The following is a 23,538-nucleotide window of genomic DNA, read 5'->3' on the forward strand; positions in this document are numbered from 1 at the left end:
ACAGCATATATAGCTTGAATTAAGTCATTGGAAATGTTTCATTTCTTCCTAATATTTATGACCCATAAAACCCAAAAAACTCATTGCAGTCAAGTCGATTCTGACTCATAGCGACTGTACAGGACAGAGTCAAACTGCTCCATACGGTTTCCACGGAGTGGCTGGTAGATTCGAACTGCCGACCTTTCGGTTAGCAGCTGAGCTCTTAACCACTGTACCATCAGGCCTCCTTATGACCCACAGATGTACTTAATAAACAGTATTAAATGTGATATACACTTAAATAATCAAAACACCCACACCTGTAGTTAATCGTTTATTGATTTTTACAAGGGAGTAACTGTACATACCAATAAATGAATCCATGAAGGGTCAAAAAATGCATTTCGGTAATAGATGTAAAGCGAAAGGTAGTGACCAAATGAACCTGCCAACACTCCCAGTAGAATCCAATCAAGTTACAGAAGTTAGATGACCAAAATTCTCATCCTGACTTCTTTTGACAAAACCAGGAACTATAATTTAAATACATCAATGATACTCACGTACATGACAACTGGAGGGATAAACATCCTTAATATACCACGATTTAGCCAAACTTCAGAATAAAGGGCTACCATGAAACTTCCATTTCATTTCAATACTGTAACAAGTTCTGTTTCAAACTAACACAATCGAAAGAGCAGGTCAGTCCACAGAGAGCAAAGAATACAGAGTACGGTGGTACAGGGTCACTGGAATTTTCTCCTTGGCCCTTTTAGGCCAGCTCTAAAACTGCGCTACAGTCGCCTCTGGAAGGACATTTTACCTGGGCTGCTGGAGGAAGGCTAGGGCACGACGGCCAATGTCCTTCCTGTAAACGGCTCCCTCAAACTTTATAGCAGCCAGTCCCTTCTTGGCCTCTTCAAGCGCTGACGGGAGATCTTCCCGGATGGCGGTTACTGTGAGGACTCTACCCCCGTTAGTCACCACTCTACCGTCCTTCAGGGCAGTGCCTGCATGGAACACCTCCAGCCCTAACGCCTGAGCCTCAGGAAACCCTGTAAGAGAGCACATTTGACCTATTACCCAAAATCACACTATTTTACACTCGTGAAGGGATTTTCAATTTTCAGAAGTTCCTTTTTTAATTCTTTATTTCATTTAAACTCATCTTCACAAGAATCCTATCAGGCAGGAGTTAATGTAAAACTAAAACCAAACCCATTGCCATCGAGTCAAATTCCGACTTATAGTGACCCACAGGACAGAGTAGAACTGCCCCACAGGGTTTCCAAGGCTGTAGATCTTTTCGGAAGCTGACTGCACATCTTTCTCCCGTGGAGCAGCTAGTGGGATCGAACCGCCGAGCTTTCAGTTAGCAGCTGAACGTTTAACCACTGTGCCACCAGGGCTCCTGAAATTAATGTAATACAATAGTAAATAAAATAGATTCCTTTTTGCCTCTGTTCTGCTTTAGGGTGGTAACTACATTCCTAAAACTAGGGCTACCAGAAATCTCATTATAAAAACTACTGTTTCAGTGAGGAAGAGAAATGAGATTAAGGCTTCAGAAGTTTGAGACTTGAAAACACAGTTATCAGAACTTAAAAATTAAAAAATCTCTCTCTACATAGACACAAAACATAAACACTGCATCCGACAACATCTATTTTTCACTCAAGAGTAAGAAAAATTTTTTTTTTTAATCATAGTCGTTTAGCTAAACTTGCTTTTTTTTTTTTTTTTAATAACAAATAGGATCAATGCAACAAAAAACCTATTCCCTTAATATGTCAACTGTAAAATTTTAAGACAAATTTGACTTAAGTTCTGGGTTCAGCATAAAATCCAGGGCTTCACTTTCTTTTGAATTATTTTCAAGCTCTCAGGTAAAATTTTACACTAAAAACATAATTAGACTATATTTCTATATTTTAAAAAGACTGAAGTAGATTGTTTATACAAAGATAACCCCTTCTCTCAATTAAAAAACAAATACAAGCAAACAGAAAACTTCCCTGTATCCTTAGTTTTCCTTTTCCCTTTTTGGCATCATATTTGGTAGCATGATGAGATGTCTTCTTTAATTTTTTGATAAATTTTTATCTATTTTCACAGGTGCCCAGTACAAAGGTTTGCAAAGTTGGAAATGACTGTTGCGGATATGTCTCAATATTAGACAAATTTCACCAATATAAGGGATGCTGGCTCTATCCTTTCTTCCTTTGCCCATTTCAAAGGCCATTAATTCTCCACTGTCTAGTGTCCACGTGTGGGGTTCCTAGGACAACAGACTTGTCTGGGCAAGACAGCCAGTAAACGGTGTGGCTGGGTATTGGGGGGCCAAACTACAGCCTGTTGGGGTCATACAGGTCTGCTTTGGAACTGGAACTCAACTGGCATTTTAAAATACTGTGTAATTTAACATTATTTAACTAGATCCCTCACCTCCTGTAAAGAGAAGGCTATACTTTTGAAAAGGAGACCTGGTGGCACAATGGTTAAATGCTCGGCTACCAACCAAAGATGGGGAGCTCAAACCAACCAGTGGCTCTGTGGGAGAAAAGACCCAGCGATCCGCTGCCGCCAAGATTACAGCCCAGGAATCCCTATGAGGCACTTTTACTCTGTCCTACAGAGTCAGTATGAGTCGGAAGCGACTCGAGGGCACCCAACCACAACAACACTGAAACTGTTTGAATCCTGCCATTCAAGTGACTATTGAGTGCACTGCTAATGGGGTGGGGGTGGGGGTGGGGCAGGGAGGTCAAACCACAAGAGCTTGTCTGTATCGGTAATCCTTCAGAGACCATGTACGTTACTGATAAAGTTTATGCTAATGTTCCTGTAACTCTCACACACTGCCATTATCACCCTGGCTCTGGGTGGGTGGGAGTGAAGAGCAGCACCGGGTGACCCTCTGCAACTTTGGTAAGGCCCACGTAGGTCTTCCTTGTGCAGAAAGAGAAATGGACAGCAGTTCTTCAAACACAGTGACTGTGGGTATCTGAACACACACATCCAACAAGCAACGTGGTTATGTTAAGACCCCTGAAAGGTTCCGGATGGTTTCACGGCCTTAAAAAGGAGCAGAGCATGAGTGTGGGAGGGGGTCTCCTGTGGCTCTGGCCATCTGTCACACCATCCGTCACCCTCCTGCTCCCTGCTACTCACCTGTGATCTCCACACCCTTGGTGTAGTCTCCAGGATAACCTTTACTTGCCATGACGACAGTGATGGCGGTGCCGTGTTCCAGCCAAGTGGGCAGAGCTGTGCAGAGCAGGCCATCCAAGGTGGACTGGATCACCTCATAAAGGTCGCTTTTAAGAAGTGGGAGGATTACCTGGACAGACATGATCAACACAGCACATGAGACAAATCTTAGCTTTCCTCAGACATTTTATTCACTGGGATACTAGCAGAACTTGCAATATTTTTCAAAGGTAATTCCCTCCAGGCTGATAAATCCTGAACAAAAACACCACTCTTCTACAAACTAACACTTTAATATGTTACTGTTATACGTTATATTAATCACGTATATATAAAAATATTAACGTTACCCACTTGGCACTCTGGGTCACCAAAACGACAATTAAACTCCAGAACTTTGGGGCCGTCCTTGGTCAGCATTATACCAGCGTACAAAACACCTTCATTAAAAAGGAAAAAAAATAAAGGAATCAATGATGAAGGAATTGTACTGTGACCATGAAGTCTAGAATATAAATTTCTAACACTCAAAGTTCTGTAATAACCATGACAAATGTTACAACCATGGTCAGTTAAAAGGTCGTAGAAAAGACATAGTTTCGCCAGAGGTGCAAAGTTACTCTATAAATAACATCCACAATAACATCAACGTTCTTACCTGTGTATGGCGTACCCTCCTGCTGCATGCCATCCACTGTCCTCTGAAGAATGGTATTGTTAATTCTCAGTAACAAATCCCTGGAAACCTGGCAACACACAGAAATACGTGAATGCAATTGATATTAAAGAAAAAAACACAAACAACCTCCAGTCGTATCACGTGGAAGAACAAAAGCAGAAGATGAGAACTATCACTTACTGACTACCTGAAATGGGCTAATCACTTCCAATTCATAAACTTGAAAAATCCTCACGACGAGCCTATCAAGTGGGTATTTTAGCTTTATTTTTATAGAACAGGAAAGAAGAGGTCTGAGGTAAAACATAATTCCCACTCAAGGCCACACAGCTAGTGCTGCTATCTGCATGCCTCCAGTGCTTATGTGCACACACGCTCTTTTTGCTCTTCCTCAATGCCTTCCCAAGTACACACACATGCTTTAATTTCGTAAGCAACGGGTGCTCTGATAACCAGCACAAGCAGAGGCTGATTCCATGATTACTGTCAACCAAGAGTGCCAGCCCCCATTTCAAGACCAGGTCAATTGTTCAGTCACCTCTTACCACTAAACCCACAGATTTCCAAAAGCAGACACCCTTAAAAAAGCTCACCCAAAATAGTTCCCTGAAACATAATAATGGGAAAAAAAAAACAGTCGTCTCCCAACCTGAGGCTCCTTTGTATCCATCCCTTATACTCTATGCACAGTTCACGAGTATATATACTTAAAAATCTGAGTTTATAAATTTAATTGTCAAAATTAAACTCATAGGCACTTCTTAAATTAAAATCACTACTACCAAATGGTAGTTTCAAAACTTCTACCCAAACCAAACCAAATCCACTGCTGTCAAGTCAATTCTGACTCACAGCAACCCTACAGGAGACAGAACAACTGCCCCATAGGGTTTCCCAGGTTGTGAAGCTTTACGGAATCTTTCTCCTGCAGAGCGGCTGGTGGGTTTGAATCGCCAACCTATTGGTTAGCAGCCGAGCGCTCTAACCACTGCACAACCATGGCTCCTTCCAATACTTACAAAGTCAAAATAAAAAACCCAGTTATGTATGGTTTTGTCTTTAATCTTCTAACACAGAAAAATACCTAAAAGGCACTATAAGCGCAAGTGATCATGACTGTCATCAGTGAAAAGGGGTGAGTTTCTGAAGTGCTCATTTACTGAGAATGCACTCAGACAGCACAGACTTCTCCTAAACATTGCTCAGAAACTGTCTGCAAGTACACTTCGTCAATCCTTTAGGAAGCAGCAGGACCAGAAGAACAAATTATGATCTCACTTGGTTTTCAATTCACGTCTCACACAGAGACACGCACGCGCACACACCCGTGTGCATTTATTCAGCACTTCCATCCTGGGCCCTGGTCGTCTAAGGATGAACAAGAGATTAGTCGAGACCCCAACAGGCTCCCATGGATTAGAAACAGGACTGCGGGGGGGAGGGGAGGGTTGGGAAGATCCATTCAGCTGGCTTAGTTTCGTTCTTTAGAGGCTTTTGGAAATAGAAAAGGATGCTTTTAGCGACATGGCCTCTAACCACCACAATTCCCCACAAAATGAGACCAGAAGAGCTACTTTACACTTAATAGAAAAAACCAACCTGTTGATCACTAATTTACAGAAAAACAAAACCAACAAAAAAACCACGAAAGAACAGCTTTTTGAGCAGACCAATTATTAACGAATTTCAGCTGAGCCTATGCAAAGTACCTGAGGTGTCGGACAATAGGCTCCCATGCCCCCTGTGTTGGGGCCGACATCTCCTTCCAGCAATCGCTTATGGTCCTGTGCTGGGGGCATCGGGGCCACAGTTCTTCCATCAGTGAAACACAGACACTACAGAGAAAACAAAACAGTCCACTTAGTTAAACGCCAGAAAAGTAAAAAAATAACTTACTAAGACAGATTACATGTACCGTACCTACTCTTGGCCCTGGTGGCACAGTGGTTAAGTGTTTGGCTGCTAACCAAAAGGTTGGCAGTTCAAAACCACCAGCCACTCCTTGGAAACCCTATGGGGCGGTTCCACTCTGCTCTATGGGGTCGCTGTAGTTGGAACTGACTCAGCTATGGGGCGGTCCACTCTGCTCTATGGGGTTGCTGTAGTTGGAACTGACTCATCTATGGGGTGGTCCACTCTGCTCTACGGAGTCGCTGTAGTTGGAACTGACCCAGCTATGGGGTGGTCCACTCTGCTCTATAAGGTCGCTGTAGTTGGAACTGACCCAGCTATGGGGCAGTCCACTCTGCTCTATGGGGTCGCTGTAGTTGGAACTGACCCAGCTATGAGGCAGTCCACTCTGCTCTATGGGGTCGCTGTAGTTGGAACTGACTCAGCTATGGGGCGGTCCACTCTGCTCTATGGGGTCGCTGTAGTTGGAACTGACTCAGCTATGGAGTGGTCCACTCTGCTCTACGGAGTCGCTGTAGTTGGAACTGACTCAGCTATGGAGTGGTCCACTCTGCTCTACGGAGTCGCTGTAGTTGGAACTGACTCAGCTAGGGGCCGGTCCACTCTGCTCTATAGGGTCACTGTAGTTGGAACTGACTCAGCAACAACGGGTTTAGTTTTTCGGTTTTACCTACTCTCAGAGGCAAAGTTTTCTTATTTGAAGTATAATGAATCAAAAAATGAATAATCCTAAGCTACATACAACAAGAACCAGAAGATGTATATTCAACTTCTAAAGGATCTGTAATTTTTGAGCTAGGTTAGGGAAAAACTAAGCTGCTCTCAAAATAAAGTATTTCAACTTTAAACTTGCTGGCATTAAAATCTTGTTTAGGGTAACTTCAGTCCACTATTCATTGTACAAGAAACCATGTGAAACGAAACGCACGATGTTTGGATTAATCCAAAATCTCAATAATGTGTGTGTGGTATGTTCTGTGTCCCCGCCTGTACATGAGAGATGATTTAAGAAGTTTAAGTTCTTTGTTTTGTTTGTGTTCCAAATATAAAACATACACAAATTCCTTTGTAACTGCTGGGCTTATGTTTTTAGATGGAGCAATCAGAGTAAATCCGGTCTTCTGAGGGGCTCGTAAGTCAGGTAACACAGCTTCTTACAAGCCATAAAAGCCAAAAGAGAGAAATATACGTACAGACACCTCTTCTCCTTCAAGAAGCTCTTCAACGACAATTGTTTCTCCAGCTGCTCCAAAAGCTTTGTCCTAAGCATAGAGTTTCAGCAAAAAAAAAAAATCCGTAAACTTCTAAGCTTTTAGTCTTCACCTAGCTGCCTTCTGCCATTTTCCACTGTCTGTATTATGAACCAGCACACTGGCCGTTCCCCTACCTGTCCTTTCCGAAAGCCTCAAAGGCACAAACAAATGTGATTTTTAACGTGGCCACGATGCAGAGCTGGCACTGGTACAGACGAAATGACTACAGTTACTAATGCTTCCCTGAGAGCTGGCTTTCAAGTTTCAAATAAACTAATGGAAAAACGGATGTTTTCATTATCACCATGCAACCCTTATTCCCGACTACGTATGTTTGCCTACAATAATTACACCAAGGCACGCCTCTGAAGGCAGATTTATACGAGGGAAGAAACACTCACAACGGTGAAGATGGAGCACAAAAGCAAAGCAAAATATATGACTTTGTTGCTTTACTTCTCTTAGACTTGGGATACACGGGACAAGCACTTTCGTCCTCATGGCTGATTAGAGAATTTACTCATGTGCTCTATAGTCCGAAGATTTTCTGTCCTTTCAGCAGCAGACAACAAAGGATGCTAGAACTTATTTCAGAAGAACTGAGTCAGATTTAGCCATCAGTGTAGATCTACAATACCCTTTCATAGAGATGGATAATAATACGTACTACCATGAACAATAAATTACCTGCATGTTTGCTAGACGTGTTTTCCCCCATCTTGAGGAACATTTAGAGTATTTATTCAATAGGACAAACATCGTATAATCCCACTTACATGAGCTAACTAGAACGGGCAAGTGTATAGACACCAAAGTTTAAAAGTGAACAGGAACAGGAGGGAGGGAAGGGGAAAAAGGAACTCAGTGCTCAGGGGACACTAAGCTTCTATCAAGGGTGATGGGAAAATGTGGAAACGGACAGCGATGACGGCTTAAAAACACGACGAATGGAATTCAGGTCACTGAATTGTACATGTAAGAAATATTAAAATGGCAAGTGTTTCGTGACATATATTTTTAAAATTAAAAAAAAAAAAAAAAGTACCCAGCGTGAATAGAAAGCTAAACTTTTCCAGGAGAGACAGGCTACCTGCATGATGTCCTGCACAGCTCTGCAGGCCTCTTCTTTGCTCTTGGCAACAATCACTCCTTTCCCGGCGGCAAGACCACTGGCCTTCACGACCAAGGCAGGGAAGTCGGCGCTGTGAAGACAGATTAACCCTCAACACCCAACCAGTCAAGGCAGGGAAGTCGGCGCTGTGAAGACAGATTAACCCTCAACACCCAACCAATCAAGGCAGGGAAGTCGGCGCTGTGAAGACACATTAACCCTCAACACCCAACCAATCAAGGCAGGGAAGTCGGCGCCGTGAACAGATTATCCCTCAACACCCAACCAATCAAGGCAGAGGAAGTCGGCGCTGTGAAGACAGATTAGCCTTCAACACCCAACCAAGCCTTACAGTTTCAATTTTTAAAGTGCTTTGGGATTCTGTAACAATATGTTCTAGCAACAACTGTTGCATATCGCGATTCTGATGTACTTCCTACCAGGATTTTCTCCTACGCATTTCTTTACAGTTGCGATTGTAGCAGTACATTCAGTTTTGCTTTTTTCACTTATCATGGCATCACATAGGCTTTTTCTGTTATAAAAAAAACCTCTGTAAGAGTAAAGCAGATGTATAGAGTGGATCAGAATCAACTTGACGGCAGTGGGTTTGGTTTTTTTTTTTAACAGAGCTAATATGGAAAGATCTTTAAGATACAAAGTAGTGAATTATGTTCCTGTTTACTTAGAAGATGTGACGATCTTAAGACAATACAAGTATGCAAACACAGACCGTTTCTGGAAGTCCACATAAAGAACTACTGTTGCTAGTTTCTTCTGTTGAGTGGGACTGGAGAACCGGAAAACAAAACTGTTACTTACCCAGATCACCTAGGTACTACTAAATAATCATATTCAGTGTCTAAGAAACCCTGTAGAATCATCAAAGGAATGAAATTGATCCAAATGAAAGAAAAACATACCAAGTATCCGGGAGAAGTGTCAGTTTAAAAACAACAACAAAAAAAAAAAGGCAAAAGAACGTACCCACCAGCATTCACTAACAGCTCAATGTTTTTCCCATTAGAGAACAAAGAACGTTTAATTTTAAGATTTGGAGTTGGAGTACAGCAAGAGACCAAGCGATAATTCTTCACTCTGGTTAATTATTTACAAAAAAAAAATCAATGCCTTTATGTTGGAAAATGCCGCTGTGTCTGTCGATTTGGCTTTGAAAAGAGCACACAAACGCAGAACCAGAGGTGCTTTTTTTTTTTTAAGGAACTACTCAGTGATTACCCATCACCGTCGAGTTGATTCACACTAATAGCGACCCTGCAGGACAGAGAACCCATAGAGCTTCCAAGGAGCGGCTGGTGGATTTGAACTGCTGACCTTTTGGTTAGCAGCTGAGCTCTTAACCACTGTGCTACCAGGGCTCCTACTCAATAATACATACAAAGAAATCATCTTTCTGCAAGGTCACAAGATCATATACACAATATAGGTGTAAGATCCCACTTTATTTTGATGTTGGAAAAAGGTGACCTACTTAACATCCTCAATTTCTTTTTTTCCATAACCATACTCTACATTTGTGACTTAGCCTAAGCACCTAACATTACATTTTGAACATAAAAGAGATCTGTGCATTTAAATCTCACAACAAAACAACTGCCCTTTGAGGCAGCCTTCCACCCACCTCATGATGAAGCTGCAGGCTTCTTCAGGTTTGGTGAAAGCTCTCCACTTTGCAGTTGGGATTCCATGTCGATCCATAAACTCTTTGGCAAACCTTTTGCTGGACTCCAGTTGAGCTGCTTCTGCTGTGGGGCCAAAGCATCGCACGCCCGCAGATGTGAGGTTACCAACAATTCCTATTGAGAAAACGAGGAGCCTTAAGTGAACCAAGGCCTCTCTGGGGCTTTTCACACTGAAGATGAAGTAGCATTAGACCAAGTCTCTGTTCAAGGCTCAGCTGGACAAAGCAGATGACTGGTGGCAGAGGACAGTTACGTTTTTCAAGTTGTCTACCAACTATAAACAAAAACGTTACTAATGTAATTCAAATCCAGCAAAGGTTATTCGTTATATTCAATTATAGGGCGTATGAATGAGACTGAGGACTGAACCCAGTCCACTTCTGCTACCTTATACATGTGTGAGTTATCCAAAGGTGGCTAAAACTCGGGAGACCAAGGGCACACACAGAACGTTCCCATGGTTACAAATCTGACCCTGCACTCATCTCATTACTGTCTGAGAAAAAAATCTAGGATGCGTAAATTTCAGCAGCGTGAAATTTCTTTCCCCACGGGACGTTGTATGAGCAGTCCTCGTCTGTTAAACTGAGTCAGAGCAGGAGATCTTTAACCTCCCGTCGGCACTGCACGTGCTGTAACAATAAACAGAAATGAACTTCACCAGCAGCCAGAGGCGCCTCCGGTCCAACCACCACGAATTCTATTTTCTCATCTTTGCAGAACTGAGCGAGGGCAGCGTGATTGCTGACTGAGACGGCTGTGAAGGAAACAAACCAACAGCCCACGTTAGTCACAAATACTTCTTGCTGAACAGAGCGTAATGCTAAAATCTAAGCACTGTCCTTTGCTACGCCCGTTACCTGTGGGTTTTATTGTTACAGACAGAGTTTCACCATGAGAAATTCAGAACAGAGAGCATTAGCTCAGATTTCTGCCATCACTGTGGCCACCTAATCTACCAACGAGCTGTGAAGTGCTCTCTTGACCACGGTGTTCACATCACCAGTGTTGACCACACAGGAAAACAGAAAGCCTTAACACGGAACAGACTCAGGACTGGTCTTTTAATGTCATTCAATTAAGATTTATCAAGAGCTCACCATGTGCTAGGTAGGAGGCCTGGTGCTACAACGGTTAAATGCTTGGCTGCTAACTGAGAGGCTGGCAGTTGGAACCCACCAGCCACTCTATGGGAGAAAAGACCTTGACGACTGGCTCTGGTAAAGGTTAACCAAAACCAAACCCATTGCCGTTGAGTCAATTCTGACTTACAATGACCCTACGGGACAGAGTAGAACTGCCCCATGGTTTCAAAGGAGCGGCTGGTGGATTCAAACTGCCAACCTTTTGGTTAGCAGCCAAGCTCTTAAACACTGCTCCACCGGGGTCCCCTAGGAAACTCTATAGGGCCGTTCTACTCTGTCCTACAGGGTTGCTATGACTTGGAATCAACTCGACAGCACAAGATAACATGTACTAGGTGTTTAGTCTTCCAGCCTGAGACAAGCTAGGAAGAAGGGCCTGGTGATCGACTTCTGAAAACCAGCCAACGAAAACTCGATGCATCACAGTGGTCTGAGCTGCGACCAGTCATGGGGATGGCGCAGGACCAGGCAGTGTTTTGCTCTGTGCATACGGGATCGTCATGACTTGACGGGCAGCTAACAAACGTGCTAGGTACTATCCTGGGCACTGGGGCTAAGACATTAACACACACACAGCGCCTACATGTACTGTGCCTACATTCCCCTGTGGGAAACTTGGGTAATAAACACCCAAACAAAAAAACTACCAGGCATGAACAGAGTAAGCAAATAAAGTGCACTGGGAGGTTATTCCTGGCTGAGCCACGATGGTCATCTCTGAGGCAGAGACGTTTAAGCTAAGAACTGAATGACGATTTTAGGTAAGACCCAGCTCTGGTCTCCAATTTTCTCTTCTGATGCAGCTCTAAGTAACCAGCAGTAGCTTCAGCCACATAGTAGGCCTGGGTCCCATAGGTGGTCTCTGTCTCACTCTCCCTGGACCACCATTCTTGAGCTGGCTGAAGCCTCAGTCACTCTGCACATGGGGTAAGAGATAATATTTGTGATGTCTATGGTACATGTCTCATGTCCACAAAGAGACATGAATTCTCCATCTACAGGAACTGCCTGACTGAAGTAGGATGAAGCACTCTGTACTCTGGGTTAATAGCTCCACGTTATCAACAGTGCTGAATAGAGCTGACTACATCAGCATCCGTGCAGCAAATAAGAGACACACACCTAACCTCGGCAGCCGCCAGTGCTAGCAGCCTCATGACAATCTTGGGAGACTTTGATGTATGATCTCAACTACAGCTTAAAAAAGTATACCAGTTCTCCAGTAAACAGACTCAGCACCTTACCCCAGAGCTAAAACCCCAGAAAAGCAGGCATTTTTTTTTTTTTATTATTTTTGGTCCTACATATACAACCATCTTCTTGCAGTTTGTGGCTTGTTGGGTCTACTTTCTTCTCTCCACAAATTCTATGGGCTACATAGGGTACTAGGCAGCGTGGACACGATGCAAAACAAGACAGACAAGTTCCCTGCCCTCACACAACTTATATTCTAGTGGGGGAAAAGGAGAAACAACAGAGAGGGAAAGAGCAAAAATAAACAGTGGCTCATGACAGAAAACAAATGAAATGGAAGTGGAAATTTGCTGTAGGCAGAAACTTCAGGAAAGGTCTCTCTGAGACTTAACATTTAAGTTGAGGCCTGAATGATGAGGAGTCAAGCATGCCAGGGAGTGGGAACAAATGCTAAGGCCAAAACAGCTGTTTGGGAAATTGGCAGGAGAGCATGGACGAAGCACAGCGAAAAGAAAAAACAGGGGACGTAAAAGATCAGACTGGAAAAGCAGGAGGAAGCCTGCTTTCTAAGACACGATAAAGAGTTTGGGTTTTTAGCTCAAGTTGCTATGGGAAGCCACTGAAGAGTTTAATGTAGCGTATGAATTGATGATTTTTTAAATTTTTTTTTATCAGCTGAAGAGATAAGGGTTGAGATCTATTATGCAGTTAGAATTACTAAGATTTACATTTTTTCAAGCACTGCTCAACTTTTCATTTCTAAAAATATACATCAAAATGCCTCTAACCTATATCAGGTCCTTGTTATTTTTTCAAATAACGTGTTTTATAAGACACAGGTTTAAAATGATTTAAGAAAATGCACATTCTGAAGAACAGGATACCTTAAGTTTACTACATATGCAAGTATTCCGATTACCATGTGAATTTTAAGGTTGACAAAACAAAACATCTGAACAGCAATCTATCGACAGATGTGGTTGACAGTTTCTCATGAACAATAACTCCTACTCCTGGCTTTTAAACCATGATTACCGGCATTTGAAATCTTTTCGGAGCAAGCAGTGCCTGCGTTTCCTGGGGCGACCAGCACTTGTTTGACATGAGGAGACTGCGCAAGTTTCCAGGCCAGAGTGTGCTCCCTTCCTCCACTGCCAATTACAAGCACTCGGGCTGCCATTGCTGTCTGCAAAGCAGGAACTCAGAAGACAAATGAACGCTGCAGAAAAAAAACCACAATTGATATTTTCAAATGGACATCTTTTAGAAATCATGATTTGTAAATGAATCTGGGGATTTATTATAATTTTTTCATTGTGCTTTAGATAAAGGTTTACAGAATAAATAGTTTCTTATTAAACAGTCAGTACACATGTTATTTTATGACACTGGTTAAGAACCTGTGTCAACACTCTCCCTTCTCGACCTTGAGGACTTCTTTTTGGTGAAAATATACATAGCCAAAGTCACACCATTTCGAAAGGTTCTACGTGTACAATTCAGTGACATTGATTACATTCTTCCAGCTGTGCTGCTAGGCATTTATTTTTGAATAAAAAAATTGAGATTCATAAATTGAAAAACGTACTACAAGGGTATGGGATGTATTTTCAATGAAAGCATGTGTACTAAAATATCTGATATACACTTATCTTTAAATCTACATAAAATATTGCATTCACCTGGAGTAACAGTCGCAGTATAATAGATCAGGAGCCCTGGTGGTGCAGTGATTAAGAGCTCGGCTGCTAACGGAAAAGTCGGCGTATATTCACCAGCCGCTCCCTGGAAACCCTATGGGGCAGATCTATGCTGTCCTACAGGGTCGCTGTTAAGTCGGAATCGACTCAAGGGCAACTGTTTGTTTTTAATAGTTGATCACTGAAACAGCATTACTTAGCCCGAAGCAATCTATATCAGGGTGGTTAGGAAGCCTGGCTACTGAGCCAGAGTGCCAGGGTTTTCGTTGAGACTCTGCCCTTTAACAGTTGGGAGCCCTTAAGTAACTTAACTAACCTTCTCGGGCCTCAGTCGCCTTATATCTAAAGTGACCAACTTAAAACGAGAACGAGAGCCAAGTAAAACTATTTCAAAGGATTAGCTGAATAATAAATATAGAAACCAATCACAAAAGTGAACCTAATTACTGTGTTGCAGACAATGGATGCACAAGAAAACACGATAAAATGGATACATTAACGTAAGTCCATGGCCTAAAAAAGATAGACAAAAAAGGTAAAGCCCAGGTATCTAAGAAAGCAGAAAGAGTGAAAGATCAAACGTAAACCCCAGTTAAGCGCAAGTGAAAAGCACGTGGCCAACCTCCACCCCTGCATTCAGAAACAAAGACGAAAACTGCGACGGCCGAGCCAGCGTGCACAGCTGCACCGAGCTCCTGACACGGAGCAGCCACACCAAGCGCAAACATGCTTTCTCTCAAGGCGGAGGGCCTGATTACGCACCGAGCAGGAGGCCGCGCTGCCCCTTGCACACACGCCCGGCGCTCCAAGCTGGGCCGCCGCGGCGGAAGTCGGCCGGCCTGCCTGCATCCGGCGCGCACCCGCCCGCCACCCGCGCCCCTCCCCGCCCCGGGCGGGCGCCGCCGCCTCATTGGCCTGCCCGGCCCTCGGTCCCCGCGGCGGGGTAACCCAGTGTGGTCCCCGCCCCCGGGCGCGGCCTGAGCCTGCTCCCCAGCAAAGCCGTCAAACCCCGCACGTTCAGAATGTGACACTAACAGTGGGCGCCACGTAACGTCGCCGCTCCAGCCGTGAGGAGGGGGCGCTCCTGAATCTAAGCCGAGGCTTAGCTCATTGTACGCTCTAACGAGGGTCGGCACTGACCAGCTACCGCGGAAAGCCTCGTGACGCGCCGGGCTCCTGATGAGTGTAGAATGCACCAAGCTTTGAGAGCCGGTGGCTCAGGACCTCCGGCCTCTGGCTAAGAGATTGAGGTCGATGATAGGATGCAATGGGAGACAGGCCGGGTGAAAGCGTGTCCTCCGCATTCACACAAAAGAGCGCGGGCCGACTAGTGCTTTCCCGGATGCATCTCCCTGACAAAACTGAACTTGGCGCCACACAGGAACGCCTACAGGCCCCGTGTCAAAATATTGCCCCCTTTCTTCATCGCATTTAATATCGGGTATCTAGTCGCTAAGTAAAACTATTAAACACTACCCCCGCCTTCCGGAAACACTGCTGGGGACCGACAAGCGGACATAGCCGCCTCAAAACAGATTTCTCCTGTAATGGCGCCTGCGTCAGACACTAACATGGCGGACATTGTCGTGCGCGGCGCAAACGTCAGCAGCTCTACCCCAGGCGCTCAGGAACAGCGGAGCAAAGAAGAGCCGTGCTCACTGATTGGCTCGACGGCGAAGCGTGCCTATACCGTCGTTCCTACAGGAGCCAATCAAGAAGCGGAGAGACGGAACTGGCCGCAGCGCCGCCTCCCGAGGCATGCTGGGAGCCTGGAGGACTAGCGAGGAAGAGTTGAGAGAACGGAGCGGACGCCATGGCGACCAACATCGAGCAGATTTTTAGGTCTTTCGTGGTCAGTAAATTCCGGGAAATTCAACAGGAGCTCTCCAGGTAAACACTTTCTAGACTGTTCTGCTCCCAAGGGTCCGTTAGGGCCCGATGTAGCCTTCTATGGCGCCTTTCTTTAGAGACGCCGTCGTTCCTCGGCTCAGGCCCCGCTACAGCCCCGCCTGGGCCTGGGATCCATTTTCCGGCTTCCCCTCCCCCATCCGCTCCTTCCTTCTCTGCGAGGAACTTCACCCTTTCTGAGGTAACCTTCGCCTCCCTCATCCAGACCGAGTTAAGATGCTCGTTCTTCTCTCCTGGCTGGTCACCCCCCGCGCCTTGGCGACTCGGAGGCCTGCTTGGCCACCGCGGCCGGGCCCAGTTCCCTCCTCAGCTCCGCCTCCGCCGCCGCGGCTCCCCTCCCCCTCTCCGCCGATTTCGCCGGCCGGTGTCGGGGACCGGAATGGGTCTCCAATGGCCGTTTCTTGGGTAATCTTGAGTCCGCTTTGTTATTGTAAGCTTCAGACTGTTTCGGAGTCAGCATTCATTAATTGGATTATTCGGGCCCTGGTGTCTTATGATATCCATCCGTCCGTATTCTAATAAGATTGAAATGGAAATAGCTTGCAGTAGTTCGCTGTTTTGTCAAAATATTCGAGGTGAGCATGGTAGGGGACTTTGGAATATTAGTAATTTTATAATTTTAACAAGTGGAAAGTGGGCTTTGTGTGTAGATTTGTTTTTTTTTTCCCACTCCTGCCCCAACTGACATATTCAACCAAGGCGGTGCTTTTATTGTCTCCTGTTACACGTTAGGTAGTTTACGCTTTATTCCGCGAAAATTGAAAGGGAAGTGGTTTCCAAAGAAATAGTTGTTTAGTCAGAAAGGAAAACTGTGTGGGTCGTGTTGTTCAGTGATTTTCTTAATATTTTTGCTCTGTATAAAATGCTACTTTCAAGTATAGAGGTAGGAAAGAAATTTTGAGACAAGTATTTGAGTTTAAATGTTTTTGTTAATTATGTTTTAAAAGTAGAGAACAAGAGCAATAAGTTAAAAAAATCTGTCGAAAAACGTAATTGTAAATTAAGCGCTCAAACATGGGATTATTGGGGCAATGGAGTAATATTGCTAGAATTGTTCAAAGTCTTATTTTTGCGGGGTATATTGTTTTCTAGGTGGGAGATGTATCTGCTCATTACATGGTTTTCTAAAAAAATCGTGATATGCTAGTGCTTTTAGGTTAACGAGAGAAAACTTGAGTAGAGAGTGTAATTTTCCTGAAAACTCTTAAATAGTTGTATGCAGTAAGTCGTGTGTTTGCTTAGTGTGTCTTGTTTTGAAATTATTAAAAGTTAGTTTTTTAAATAGAAAATAGATGTTTTATTACTGCAGAAAGTTTCAGAAACAAAAAGGAAGAAAATAAAACTACATAGTTATTGGTGCTATGTTCCTTTATTTTTTTCCTGTGTCAATGCACATATATAATTATTTATTATATGTATTTGTTATGTGAAACATGATTTTTTTTTTATATTGTATTTTGTCTAATAGATAAACAAGTGTGTATTACTACAGTGTCAGTATTTTGTAACGTTGTTCATGGCTGCATAGAATTCCATTGTAGGAATTATTTAGGTGGTTTGATATTTTCATTGCTTTTTAGTAATTTCAATTTGCATACTGGTAGCAGTCATAAAAATTGATAGATAAGATGCAACCATGGTAATTTCCTCATAGGTTGACTTTTTTTTAGTGTACTTTTCTGATTTTTCAATCTGGGGTCCTTTAGAGAAGTAGTTACGTAACTGTAAGTGCCTAGGAAAAATAAAAAGAAGGGCTTCAGAAAGCCTAAAAAGAATATTAAACAGAGCAATTTATTACTGGGGAAATATATAGCTTCTCCTCAAGCAACATGTAATGTGTTATCTGTCTGAAAGCAAATTTTGGATTACTTACCATTTCGTTGAATTTTTTTTTCTGCCATCTGCTTTTAGGTACATCAGTGTGGGTAATGAAGCTGATGTTTAGATATTTAAAATAAGTAATGTAATTATTGTATGTAGTTGGTGGTTAAGAGGATGCTCTGGTTTTGAATACCAGCTTCAACTCTAAGTAGCTGTGTCACATTCAGCCAAGTTTCTTGTTCTCTCTGTTTCATTTTCCTCACCAAATGAGAGTAATAGTATGATCATAGAGGTTTGTTAGGATTAAATGAGTTAAAAATGTGGAAGAGTGTGACACCTTGTTAACAGTCGATAAATGTTAATTTTTATGCGATTCGCTGTATTAGAAAACCAAATGTTCCCTGTTAACATTTACCTACTGAATATTTTTGTTTTTTGACGAGACCTTTATCAGGTATTGGAGCATAATTGTTGTGTTTTCAGTTAGCTAAAATTGAATATGTTGAAATTATTTGTTTTTTCAAAACAATTTTGCTAATTTATTCAAAAGTAGTAAAAAAAAAAAGTGTAAATGACGTGTTCTTATGTTTGTCAAGATTTTGTGGCCTTGTGTATTGAAAATATGTTACACTGTCCACCTATTTATTCTTGGTATAACAAATTATTGCTTATTTTACGTGAGTTTTTTTAAACACCAGAAAATATTTTAATATTGGAATTTTTCATAACTGGGCTAAAATTTCATACATGTATTTTTCTTTTTAAGCTTTGTGACATTCTATTAGCAGTCTAAACCTGATCTGAGGCTACAGGTTATGTTATTCTTTTTTACTCTATACGTGTGTGGCTAACGTTTGTGTTTCAGGATACTGTTGAGGTAATGGTGATCTATGCACAGGTGTAGCTTTATTGTGGCCATAGTTTCTACTAATGCTAGGTCATGTTTTTCTTTGGATTTGTGATTTGGTTCTTAATAGTTTTTGTTCTTGAGAGAAATACCTAGGTAACCCAAAAGCCTCAATTTGAAACTTTGGGAATTATTATTATTATTTTTTTTAAAAAAGGTGAGTTTACTTTCACAGTTCTGAAAACTTTAATAAGTAAATGTGTAAAAATGAAAACGTACCAGTTATAAGTAGATAATGTTAAGGCAGTACTGTTGCTGGGAATATCATCTGAAAAATACAAAAAAGGTGAATTGTATGAACAATCTGATATAAAATTATTTTAATTGAACTATGAATATTGATTTTATTGTATGGTGTATTAAAAATATTAATTTTGATAACTTTTCTTGTCAAGTGGACGGAATGAAGGCCAGCTGAACGGTGAAACCAGTACACCTATTGAAGGCAACCAGGCAGGTGATTCAGCTGCTTCTGCCAGGAGCCTACCAAATGAGGAAATAGTGCAGAAGATAGAGGAAGTACTTTCTGGGGTTTTAGATACTGAACTACGATATAAACCAGGTAAGTTGGAGATAATCAGCTATCTCAAAAATTTTGTTTTAAGGTTTTTTTTTGAAATCTGAATGTTAATATATTTTGACTGCAGGGTATTTAAAATGTCCGTTAGCTCTAGAACTCTGTACATTTAAGTTTTTGCTTAATTGATTAATTGCAGACTTTCTTGTTTAAGTCTTTATTTGCAAATGCGGTTGTACTGAAACATGAGCATTGATGGCACTTATTTGCTTTGCTTGTGAAATGTAACTTTTATTTAATTCAGTCTTGTAGTGCCTCAGTGCCAGGATTTTGAATGTAGGTTTTCATTTAACACTTACAGATCAGTTTTGGAAGTTACAGGAGCCTGGATCAAACCTGTAGTGATTTTGAAAAGTTACCCTGGGAAGTTTCATTTTAAAGCCCAAGCTTAGAGCTTGTCTTGTTTTTGCATTCTCCCCGTTTAAAAGTGCAGTTAACTGGGGAGGGAATCATTGTTTGGATATTTTGCTTTTTTAGAAATGATTAAATAATTGATTTTTAGAAATGAAGAACTTATAATCAACCACAAAAATAACAGTATCTTCATTTAATCTTGGAACTGCAACGTGCTTGGTCTTTTTTTTTGACGTAGAATATGGTTTAAAAAGCATAGACTTAGCCATGGTTAGAATCGTAGCTCTGGAAGTATAAGTTAGCTAACTTAACATTTAGTGTTATAAAATAAATAGTAATTAGTAGAAAATGACTAATTTTGCTTTGGCATTTGTTTTTTTGTGTGCTAATTTATTTTTTCCATAGTCTTAATGGCCTGAATTTCTGAGCAGCTTTTTCTGGAATCACTGAGATTTATATAATTTGATAGTGGCATTAGATTAAATTCCATTTGCTTGTAAAATAAATTGTAAACCACGGTCTTTAGTATATGCAAATTGAAATGCTCTTAAATTACATTCTAAAGGCTGCATGAATTTTCTCCCCAAAATCACTTAAAAAAAATATTCCTTAGTAATTTTAGGGTATTGGGGGAAAGTTTTGTTTTGTTTTTTAAATTGGAATGTAACAGATGGGGGTGGTAAGATAAAATTTGAGGACTATACTGATTATCATTTAGGTATTTGTATACTGTATGAAAGTAGTTGGTAACATTAGCTGAGAGCTTATATTTGCTGAGTGCTTACTGTATGCCAGGTTTTGTTCAGTGTACTTTGTGTGTTTTAACTCACTTAGTCCTCTAACTCTAGGAGGCAGAGAGTCAGTAATTTGGTGTAGACCATTTATCTAGTAAGGGGTGGATTGATTCAGGACCCAAAGCATGCAGTCTGTTCCAGTGCCAGTGCCATGTTGCTTCCTATATAAGTAGGGGTTATAAAATAATTACAAAAATTATTTAATTTGGTTGTGCCTTTTTAAAGAATTATATGCGATCAAATTGACAGCAGCAACTCGAAAGGTTGCATGAGAAGCTTTGGGGGCAGTGAGTTTATCTTAATGGTGGATGAATACTTCGTAAAAGGATAGTGAGAATGGTTGCACAGCTTGAATGTAATGAGTGCTACTGAATTGTTTATGTAGAAATTGTTGAATTGGTGTATGTTTTGCTGTGTAGATTTTCATCAAAAAATTATTTAGCTATTACCATAGCAATTCTAAGAAGCCCTGGTGGTGCAGTGGTTAAAGTGATGGACTGCTAACTGAAAGGTCGGCGGTTTGAAACCACTAGAGGCTCTGTGGGAGAAAGATGTGGCATTCTGCTTCCGTAAAGATTTACAGCCTTAGAAACTCTATGGAGTAGCTATGAATTGGAATCAACTTGATGGCAGTGGGTTTGGTTGGCTTGGTAGAGCAATTCTAACAACTAGTAATATGAAATAGTCATTGATAAGTTGTTATTTAAAAGTAATTTTCTGCAATTTATGAGTTGGAGAAAATGATTTTAATAGAATTTTGTAAAACACATGTTAATGTAATTCTAGATAAGTTTTTGGGATAAACTAAGATTTTATTTTTAACCTAGGCTTTAGTTGTAGAAGTATTGGGAAAGTGGCTGTCCTCAGATTAGTGGGTTTATGGAAAATAGTTGATACAGTAACTTTGTATTTCATTAATGCGTACATGGGTATAACATATGGTGTGTATGGATATAAAGTATGAGTGTAAACATGTGTCCTGTGAGTATAATGAGGTCTCATAGTGTTTTCACATGGGATATAAATTTTGTTTATGTGATTTATCTAAATCTATTTAGGGGAATGTCTGACAAAATTAATTTCTCTGAATTTCAGACTTGAAGGAGGCCTCCAGAAAAAGTAGATGTGTATCTGTACAGACAGATCCTACTGATGAAATTCCCAGCAAAAAGTCAAAGAAGCATAAAAAGCACAAAAATAAAAAGAAGAAAAAGAAGAAAGAGAAGGAGAAAAAATATAAAAGACAGCCAGAAGAATCTGAGTCAAAGCCGAAATCCCATCATGATGGGAACATAGATACAGAATCTGATTCTTTTTTGAAGTTTGATTCTGAGCCTTCAGTGATGGCACTGGAGCATCCTGTAAGAGCGCTTGGCTTGTCTGAGACCAGTGATTCCCCTGCAGTTGTGCTAGAATCTCCTGGAGTAGCAATGGAGGTATCAGAGCCACAGAACTTAGAAACCCTGAAGCCAGTTACAAAGACTGCAGAACTGCCAGCCGCAGGTCCATCAGTCATCTCCGAGCAGTCAGAGCGTTCTGTGGCAGTGATGCTGGAACCGTCCATGACAAAGATTCTCGATTCCTTTGCAACAGCACCAGTGCCTGCCACAACACTAGTGCTGAAGTCATCTGAGCCGGTTGTAGCAATGTCAGTGGAGCATCAGATGAAGTCTGTGCTGAAACCTTTGGAGAGCACATCACCAGAGCCATCAAAGATTATGTTGGTAGAGCCTCCAGTAGCAAAAATGCTGGAGTCAACAGAAACCCTTGTGGACTCCTCGGAGATACCTGCTGAGGTGCACCCTGAGCCAAGCACATCGACAACAGTGGATTTTCCAGAGTCATCTGCACCCGAAGTGCTAAGATTGCCAGAGCAGCCTGTAGAAGTACCATTGGGGAGTGCAGCTTCATCCATGACAAGACCGCAGGAGTTGCAGGAGCTGCCTAAGACCACGGCGCTGGAGCTGCCGGAGTCGTCGGTGGCCTCAGTGATGGAGTTGCCGGGGCCACCTGCGACCTCCATGCCGGAGATGCAGGGGCCCCCCGTGACTCCAGTGCTGGAGTTACCTGGGCCCTCTGCTATCCCGGTGCCAGAGTTGCCAGGGCCCCCTTCTACCCCAGTGCCTGAGTTGCCAGGGCCCCCTGCGACTGTAGTGTCTGAGTTGCCGGGGCCCTCTGTGACACCAGTGCCACAGTTGTTGCAGGAATTGCCAGGGCTCCCAGCATCATCTGTGGGGTTGGAGCCACCACAGGAGGTGCCAGAGCCACCTGTGATGGCACAGGAGTTGCCAGGGCTGCCTGTGGTGACAGCGGCAGTAGAGTTGCCGGGGCAGCCTGTGGTGACAGTAGCAATGGAGTTGACCGAACAACCTGTGACGACGACAGAGTTGGAGCAGCCTGTGGGAATGACAACGATGGAACATCCTGGGCAGCCTGAGGTGACAACGGCAACAGGGTTGCTGAGGCAGCCTGAGGCAACAATGGTGCTGGAGTTGCCAGGACAGCCAGTGGCAACGACAGCGCTGGAGTTGCCAGGGCAGTCTTCGGTGACTGGGGTGCCAGAGTTGTCAGGGCTGGCCTCGGCAACTAGGGCACTGGAGTTGTCGGGGCAGCCTGTGGCAACTGGGGCACTGGAGTTGTCTGGGCAGCTCATGGCAACTGGGGCATTGGAGTTCTCGGGGCAGTCTGGGGCAGCTGGAGCACTGGAGCTTTTGGGGCAGCCTCTGGCAACAGGGGTGCTGGAGTTGCCAGGGCAGCCTGGGGCGCCAGAGTTGCCTGGGCAGCCTGTGGCAACTGTGGCGCTGGAGATTTCTGTTCAGTCTGTGGTGACAACATCGGAGCTGTCAACGATGACCGTGTCGCAGTCCCTGGAGGTGCCCTCGACGACAGCGCTGGAATCCTATAATACGGTAGCACAGGAGCTGCCTACTACATTAGTGGGGGAGACTTCTGTAACAGTAGGAGTGGACCCCTTGATGGCCCAAGAATCCCATATGTTAGCTTCTAACACCATGGAGACCCATATGTTAGCGTCCAACACCATGGACTCCCAGATGTTAGCATCCAACACCATGGACTCCCAGATGTTAGCGTCCAACACCATGGACTCCCAGATGTTAGCCTCTAGCACCATGGACTCCCAGATGTTAGCAACCAGCTCCATGGACTCCCAGATGTTAGCAACCAGCTCCATGGACTCCCAGATGTTAGCAACTAGCTCTATGGACTCCCAGATGTTAGCAACCAGCTCTATGGATTCCCAGATGCTAGCAACCAGCTCTATGGA

At 42.9% G+C, this 23,538-nt stretch overlaps 2 protein-coding genes across 9 annotated transcripts in view; one reads left to right on the plus strand and one right to left on the minus strand.

Moving 5' to 3' along the window:
- Positions 1 to 15,509, minus strand: part of GART (phosphoribosylglycinamide formyltransferase, phosphoribosylglycinamide synthetase, phosphoribosylaminoimidazole synthetase) — a 32,465-nt gene extending 16,956 nt beyond the window's left edge. Inside the window, exons 1-12 of one of the 3 annotated variants that reach the window (XM_023741316.1) lie at positions 15,032 to 15,509; positions 13,874 to 13,909; positions 13,227 to 13,410; positions 10,514 to 10,609; positions 9,792 to 9,966; positions 8,129 to 8,240; positions 6,979 to 7,047; positions 5,584 to 5,709; positions 3,854 to 3,941; positions 3,550 to 3,635; positions 3,157 to 3,325; positions 809 to 1,040 (exon numbers count right to left, since the gene is read on the minus strand). In XM_023741316.1, coding sequence (XP_023597084.1) covers positions 809 to 1,040; positions 3,157 to 3,325; positions 3,550 to 3,635; positions 3,854 to 3,941; positions 5,584 to 5,709; positions 6,979 to 7,047; positions 8,129 to 8,240; positions 9,792 to 9,966; positions 10,514 to 10,609; positions 13,227 to 13,371 — 1,298 coding nt within the window. In that variant the 5' untranslated portion in view covers positions 13,372 to 13,410; positions 13,874 to 13,909; positions 15,032 to 15,509. Of the gene's footprint in view, positions 1 to 808; positions 1,041 to 3,156; positions 3,326 to 3,549; positions 3,636 to 3,853; positions 3,942 to 5,583; positions 5,710 to 6,978; positions 7,048 to 8,128; positions 8,241 to 9,791; positions 9,967 to 10,513; positions 10,610 to 13,226; positions 13,411 to 13,873; positions 13,910 to 14,653; positions 14,729 to 14,926 lie in introns of those variants that run through there. The other 2 variants (XM_023741317.1, XM_004386973.2) reach the window with 2 other exon arrangements.
- A 127-nt stretch (positions 15,510 to 15,636) lies between these two features.
- The window catches only part of SON (SON DNA and RNA binding protein), a 32,018-nt gene continuing 24,116 nt past the window's right edge, over positions 15,637 to 23,538 (plus strand). For all 6 annotated transcript variants that reach the window (XM_023741310.1, XM_023741311.1, XM_023741313.1 and 3 more), the window contains exons 1-3: positions 15,637 to 15,781; positions 18,923 to 19,089; positions 21,348 to 23,538. The exon at positions 21,348 to 23,538 is cut by the window's right edge and continues 3,881 nt beyond it. In XM_023741310.1, coding sequence (XP_023597078.1) covers positions 15,705 to 15,781; positions 18,923 to 19,089; positions 21,348 to 23,538 — 2,435 coding nt within the window. In that variant the 5' untranslated portion in view covers positions 15,637 to 15,704. The remainder of the gene's footprint in view (positions 15,782 to 18,922; positions 19,090 to 21,347) is intronic.

This window comes from Trichechus manatus, unplaced genomic scaffold, assembly GCF_000243295.1.
Source record: "Trichechus manatus latirostris isolate Lorelei unplaced genomic scaffold, TriManLat1.0 scaffold00177, whole genome shotgun sequence".
NCBI classification, from domain to species: Eukaryota; Metazoa; Chordata; class Mammalia; order Sirenia; family Trichechidae; genus Trichechus; species Trichechus manatus.